The sequence below is a fragment of the Malurus melanocephalus genome, unplaced genomic scaffold (genome assembly GCF_030028575.1).
Source record: "Malurus melanocephalus ecotype Western Australia unplaced genomic scaffold, MMel_1.1 scaffold_100, whole genome shotgun sequence".
Taxonomy (NCBI): Eukaryota; Metazoa; Chordata; class Aves; order Passeriformes; family Maluridae; genus Malurus; species Malurus melanocephalus.
This window is the reverse complement of record NW_026623332.1, coordinates 324,154-331,683: the sequence shown is the minus strand read 5'-3', so window position 1 is coordinate 331,683 and position 7,530 is coordinate 324,154. Positions and strand designations below refer to the sequence as shown.

The 7,530-nt window shown below is 34.6% G+C and overlaps 1 protein-coding gene across 1 annotated transcript in view; it reads right to left on the bottom strand.

Moving 5' to 3' along the window:
- Positions 1-1,238: 1,238 nt before the first annotated feature.
- Positions 1,239-7,530, bottom strand: part of TBC1D32 (TBC1 domain family member 32) — a 69,983-nt gene continuing 63,691 nt past the window's right edge. Inside the window, exons 32-34 of the mRNA XM_057368976.1 lie at positions 6,145-6,285; positions 4,173-4,361; positions 1,239-1,909 (exon numbers count right to left, since the gene is read on the bottom strand). Coding sequence (XP_057224959.1) covers positions 1,790-1,909; positions 4,173-4,361; positions 6,145-6,285 — 450 coding nt within the window. The 3' untranslated portion in view covers positions 1,239-1,789. The remainder of the gene's footprint in view (positions 1,910-4,172; positions 4,362-6,144; positions 6,286-7,530) is intronic.

The window sequence follows — 7,530 nt, the reverse complement described above, 5'->3', positions numbered from 1 at the left end:
TTTCATGCACTAAATGCTTAATGGTTGCTCTCTAATTAATCATCTCAGCATATATGGACTGTATGAAAATGAAGCTGGTTTGCAAATGTGGAAATTGCAGTTGATTGAATTTGCTGGAGGCAATGCAAAAACTACTTTTATCAGTAGAAATGCATGATAGGCTGTTTGCTTTCTACTATTTGTATTTGACTTTTCTTTTTGGTTATTGTGTACCGTACCTCTTTAGATCAATTTGATGTAATAGCAATGAAAGTTGTTAGTATTAAGGGTCAGCTCTGCAGAACTTCTCTCTTATTTGCTGGGGGACAAGGAATACAAAATGAAYTATTTATATGGCAAGAGTCCCTGGGTTACTCATATGCCTTAWCACAAGAGCCTATTTTCCTGAAAAATTTCTTCTGTTGCTAAAGGAACTGACGACTAACTTCATAATGGGCAATTTAATCAACCACAGTCTGTCTAGAAACATGTATATATTAGTGTTCTTCTGTTATTCACCACCTGCATGTTTCTTATTTGTTGTTTCTTGGTTTGAGATATATGCCAAAAGAAGGTTATTAAAAAAAATAAAAAAAGAGTCTGCTATTAAGGTGAAATGAATAGATATTATGGGAGTCATAACATTTATTGGCCTCAATGACAGGCAAATACTTGGTTCCATCAGTTCTTGTCATAATTCTTTCCTCATACTTGCCAGTCTCTTTTATTCATGTAGCTGAGCTAACACAGATCAAAAAGTCAAAAAATATTTAAAACATATCTTTGATAGACAGGGAAAAAAAGGTAAACTTGTGAACTTATGAAATGCACAGTCAGGAAAACAGAAATTAGTGGCRAAACCTTTGTCAGTGTTCACTCTTAGGTTGCAATTCACTTTCACTGCAGGTTCTAATGTGTTTTACAATTTGAATTTGGGTATGTGCTCATTTTGTGTATGTTTATTAACTTTATCTAGCAAAGTTGTTTTTTAGGAAATTTGCAGTAATGTTTAGCTTGTCTCCCAGCAATGTGGTAATAATATTGGAAAAGTCTAAATTCAACATTTGTGGTTTCTGYTGGACTTCCAAAACACTTATATATCATGAATTTCTAATAAAAATATTTTGAGATTCTAGACTTTCTGTAAAAAAGTTATTGCAGATGTTGACAAAACCTGGCATTTTCCTTATTTCTTAAATGAAATAACATTTTTTAAAGATTTTAATTGCATTTAGACACGAAAGCTAATAACGCTTTACTACATAAAATTATTTATTTTTAAAAAAGACAGGAATATCAAGTCTTTTTTCATTACATGTWTTCAAACATCCCATTTTCTCAATATTATCCACAAAATCAGAACAGAGCATTTGGCTTTCATTTGTTGACTTTTCATGTACATGAATATACATTAGCAATTGTTTCTAAATATTAAAAAAAAAAATCCCTTTGTCAGACCCAAGCAAAATATGAAGGTTTTAGGATGGTGCTACAAGGAGATGACAATGAACTGAGAATKAATTCAAGGCTTTATAAGGAAGATACCTCAGCATCCTACAGGTGGCTTCTGAAGCTGCCTTCTGCTAACTGAAAATGAGGCTKTGCACGTAACCTGTCTGGGAAAATTTGGTTGGCAAACTTAGGTTGTGTCCTTTTGACAAACTATATTCTGAAAACACTTCTCATTTTTTTTTACAGTATGTACAAACAGCCTGGCTGCTTTGAGGTGAGATTGATGTTTCAATCAATCAATCAGCATCCTTTTAAAGGATGCAACCAAAACTGTAAAATAAAGTGCATGTGTGTTTCATTATGTATTCTGTGCCCTTATGGTCCTCATGTCCTTCAGCAGCATTGGTCTGTAGATCTCCTCCAAGCTTTCCATGTAGTCTAAATAATCACTCACTCGAAATCCATGGAGTGCTTCCTCCTGCACAAATATACATACAAAGCACTTATTAGTTAGAAAAAAAAATGCACAACTCAAGTTTAATGAATTCCAAGCTCCTAAAGRTAGCTCATTTTGTTCTGATTGTCACAGCCTGGCCGTTTAAAATAGATTTTATTATGTTTTATTTAGAAAGAAAAGATTTGGCAATGACTGCTTCCAGACAGGTTTTTTTTTCCCTAATAACAGACTTGGTATCAGAGAATGTTATTTCATAGGGACATTGTTTACCTCATTTTTGGAGAATATGTCATTGAAGATTTTTAAGAAAAACAAAGTAAGCTTTAAGAAGGGAAAGCCAGTACTAAAATATTCTTTTGAAAGAAGATTTCTACAGCAGCACATGGCATAAGTTTATTAGTGTGGTGCTTATATCGAGCTAGAGTCTAAAAAAAAAACCAGTAGATGTATATTTTTAAAATCAATGATAAAGGAAGATCTTTATGAAGTGCTTAAATAAAACCAGAAAAAAACTGTTCTGCACCACTACAAGTGAATAATTCGTACTAATCTCAAAACACAGAATATAAGAAAGTGCCCYCAGGGAAAAGAATCAAACAGATAATGTTCCTTCAGATGGCTACTATATTACAKGGATAAAGAAGATGCACCACAGAACACAGAATCCTAGGTAAAAAGGGTTAATTTGTTGCTGTGGTGTAGTCATCATCTACTACTCAGTATTACCACTGTTGGCAGCTTGTGCTGCAAAAAAATTCTCTGGAGCCAGACAGTCTCTGTGGACACAAGTTGTACCGGTGGTATACTAACTGTGAATCTCTGCTAAGTAGAATTCTCATGAGAACATCTACTCAGGCCTGGAAAACTGCACTTCATCTGAACAGGAATTCAAAATGGTTTTTATATTTCTTCTCCTCTACACAGACACAAAGCAAAACTAAGATTTTACCTTTCAAATTGCTTCTCATGCACTGTGAGAAGGCTGACCACRGTGGAATACTAAATATAAATATATATAACTGGAATTGAATGGCAGGTAGTGACAGGACAAGGGAGAATGACTTCAAACTCAAAGAGGGTATATTTAGATTAGATATGAGGAAGAACTTTATTCTGAGGATGGTGAGGCACTGAAACAGGTTGTGCAAAGAAGTTGTGGATGTCCCATCCCTGGAAGTGTTCAAGGCCAGGTTCAAYGGGGYTATGAGCAAYRTGCTGTAGTGAAAGATGGATTGGAACTAGATGTTGTTTAAAGTTCTTTCCAACCCAAACCATTTTATMGTTAAATTATTTTTTAGTTTCTGTTAAGATTTATCAAAAGCAAGAGTACAAGTTAAGTATGTTTCTTTTTTATCCACATTGGTCAATCAGTGAATTGCAAATTTGCAATATTGCAGTATTCCATTAATTTACATTCTTTTCTCATTAATTTAACAGTACCATGCCAAACCTTTAGCCTGTTTATAATGCATATGGCAACATACAAATTCTCTCTTCTATGATTTACATATACTGTCCAATAATGCCATCAAGATGCAGTTTTTAAGTCACGTTGTCCAAAAACAGGGAAAACAAAACAATACATTCATTAKACTGTGTACCAAACATTGTCAAAGAAACTGATTGGGGTGAGATATTTTTTATATTCAAGAATACGTAAGTTGGATRCAAACCAGTCAGACAACTATTATTCTCAGGACAAACTAAGATGCAGATACGTAGTTCTCAAAAGGATTTTGACAKGTGAAAAAAGACTAGAGTAAAAGACAAAAATGTCTTTCTGAGAGTATGACACTCTATGACTGAAGCTGTAGCTAAGAATCACCCTGCAAAAAAYTTGAAACCCAAACATAATTTGTAATAGTGAAAGAATATGAAATTGTGAGGCTGGTTGAATAGCAACTTACATCTCTTCAAAATACCAGCTCACTCAGCTTTGTGCCACATCTCTTCAAAAGAGAGCACTGTGCAAATGCACTTTTCTGGAGAGCACCTCATTCAATGAGATTAAGTCCACATAGAGAGAACTGAATCAAATGCTCTCATGACTAAATGTAGCTATTTGCTCATGAAGGGAGCTGCTCAGTACAAAATGCAGGAAAAYTATTCTCTGTAAAATACTATATACAGTTTCCTGACAGGCAACAAATCAAATTAAAGTATTATTTGACTCAAAATCACTAAGTGAAATTCAGTAAGAGTTTCAGATGAAGCAATGTTTGTCCTCAGCATTCAAAGCTTTGCTTATGCTCAACAGTTGAAAAATTAAGAAAGAAACCCTTACTTTAAGAAAAACCTGAAGATCTCGGTCTTCAGTGTGCTTCAGGATGTCTTGCTGTAGGTGTCTGAACACAGAAATACACATATATATTTGATAATCGGGACCAAGGAGAATACATATGGCAATGTAGTGACAGATCTCACTCCAGTCCATGTAATTCCAGAAACACTGAGTTATCCATTGCAGACAGATCTAGATGAAAATGAAATTATATATGATTAAATCATTCCATACATTCAGTCATAATTGATCAGATTTATCTCTTTTCTATACTAAAGAACATTTTCTCTGCAACATTACTGTAGCTGTGAAAAAAAGAAAGTATAAAAGGAGCCACGATTCACCATTTTTTGAAGCAGAGCCTCTGAACTCCTAATGAATTGGACGAAACATAAYAACCTGAATCCATGCATCTCATTTATATGAATATATTCCAGCAACTCCTGAGGTTGAGAGATAAAATTAAAAGTTCAATGAAAGCAAAGGGGATTTTTTTGTTTTAAATGTGGGCTAAAGGGCCAGTGATGAAGGTATGTTCAATGTGGGTTTTCTTTATAATAAAAGTAGTTCTCCACATTATAAATGTACGTTAGGCCCTTCCTTAAGACACATTTTCATTTAATGGAGTGTGAACACAGGGAATTCTTCTCCCTGTTATAAATTACAGTGTATTAAGATGTATAATGCACAATTCATTTGGTTTGAGACCATAAATTTTTGCTAATCAGCCCTTAAAGTGTTTAAAAATATGCAGCAGAATCACCAAGATTTTAAGTAGATGACAACAACCAAAGTCTGGCAGTAAATCTGTTTTGAGGTATTTATTGATGCACACACTCACCTAAATACATCGGAACTGTTGCCACAGTTCAGAGTTTGCTTTTAATGCAGCAGTAGAACTGCAAAATCACACAGAAAATACAATGGTACCCATGAGTGGCATTTCAGTAACTTGTTAAATAAATGAAAAAATCCTCATTAGCAGTTTAGAACAGTGTGTAGTCTATTGCTGAGTGCACACTATTAAAAAAAAGSACATAGTGTAACTTGCACAAGAATAGCTGAAGGAGTGACTGTCCCCATGTGTTTTCCCCATCCCAAAACAGGAACATTATTATAAGCACCTTATTCCTTAGCTGAGATAAGTTCCTTCATCTGCAACTCTTTTCAAAGACTAAACTCCAAGCTGACGACTTTAAGTAATGTCTGCACCGCACTGGCATCTGCCCCCATTAAGAAACCTCTTCAGCTGCAAATCCCGCAGCAGAAAGGAATTCTGAAGGCATAAGATGAAGAATATTTTTCTTKCCTTGGCACAGCAATATGCTTTCTTCCTCTGGTGAGATGTCCTTTGCATTGGCAATCTAACTCAGTGCATGGAGCTCTTTAGCCTTCACAGCGATTGTAGTCTTTACAAATAATGCTTCATCCATAGCTTCCCATACTACCAAACAATTGTTGTAAGTAGGCAAAATGAAAGCTGRCATTACAGAGAACTGTTCTTCTGCAGTAACACCTCTCTGATGTGAAAGAACAGTGCATTATCTGATTATAATAGTTATGGTAGCTCATATAAAATGAATACTGCTCTAATATCAAAGGAACTGCTTCCTATTATGTAACTATTTCAAATTATTTCAAATTTAGATAATTATTTCTATTATATATATAATATATTCTATTTAGTTTTAACGCTAAATCTGAGGATTTAGTACCTATTATTTTAATCAAATTTTCTGCATGAACATGTAATAAAAGGTCATCAGCTCCAGTACACTGGTCCTATTCTACGAGTCAGTTGCTTTCTATTTCCAGACACTGTAAGTCACTGTGTGTTCATATCTTTCACCCTCAGTTTTATGACCACCACACAAGTACCTTTAGAAAAAAAATGACCAGTAGTGTCTCTATGTTCTTGATTTTGTAGATTTAAGTCAATACGTTGGTGACACTTTAATACATTTTGATCACTTACCTGGGATGGAGTGAACCCAGACAAGTGGAAGGCTGAACAGACAAGAGGCAATTCAGCTTTCAGCAACATTTCGACGTGGTGAGCACTGCAAAAATAGACTGGATGGATGCCATATTCCACTGTTGTAACAGGCAGGTGCATCTGGTTAACAGCAACAACATCATCATCAACAAGAAAATTGAGGAACAGGATTACAGACTACAGAAATGTGATATTTTGTAATATCTTGCTGAGAACAATACATAAATATATGCACTTTTATATGTAAGATAAGTAATTCTGATAATTTTATAGACAGGAAACAGCATAAACAAAACAGGTTGTACTTCCATCAAGAAAAACATGTATGTAACTAAACAAATGTGTTAATAAACATATATTGATTGCTCATGTGCATTAGCAGTCTAGTTCTTTATTGGATACAGACTTTAACTGTCAAAGCAGGGATGGAGAAACCATTTTTGTATTTTAAACAAGAGAACTGAAGGGAAAAAAAAGACTGATTTCTGTTTGATTTTTTCCCCATTTATTGGTGGAGTGGAACTTCCACGATATTTGAAATTGTTTCCTGTGTSCACATTTCTTTGTAGTATGTGTGGAGGGTGTGAGTGAAATTCTGTTTTGTGCAGCAAAAGGAGCAGAGGTTTTATCACTATGGAAGGCTCTGGATATCAATGCCCAGTTTCCAGTTAATGAATCCTTGGCACCAGTGGTTTTTCAGCACTTGCATAATGGAGCAAATTTCAGCATAAATTTCATTATGCTGGAATAAACTCAGAGCAGACTCACTGCTGAAAGGACTRATAGCACCATCATTTCTGGTGACAAGACAGATCACATGATATTACTACAGAAGCCTACAGACAGAAGTACAGAATCTAATCTGTGCTTTTTACACCCCARAGTTCTCTGGTAGAGACTAGAGTTTAGAGTTTATGTTCTAAACATTCAAGACAACACGACAATGTACAAAGGGTTTTGTTTTAAATAGCTGGAAACACCCATAATGAAAGACAGAAATGATGCTTCCTGTATTRCAACCTCGATTCAGACTACTGACAATTTAAAATTGTCAATCATACAGTACTTGTGCAGTAATAATTTTTGAAATTTAATAAATATGCTCTAATGTATTAAGTAGATTTCAAAACTTTCACTTTAGCATTTCACTAAAAAAAAATCTAATGGATGGACTTGCTGTCTACTGGACTCTAATAATTACAAGAAAATGTTATTCAGCAGTATCACAGAATTCACACAAAATGTAATGCCACTAACAAAGATCAATTTACTTCCAGCTTTAACATTCATTAACATTGTCTTCACTATCAGTCCACCTGYTACTTCTCTCCTTTTAAACAAAAATTTGAGCAAATATCAGATCTA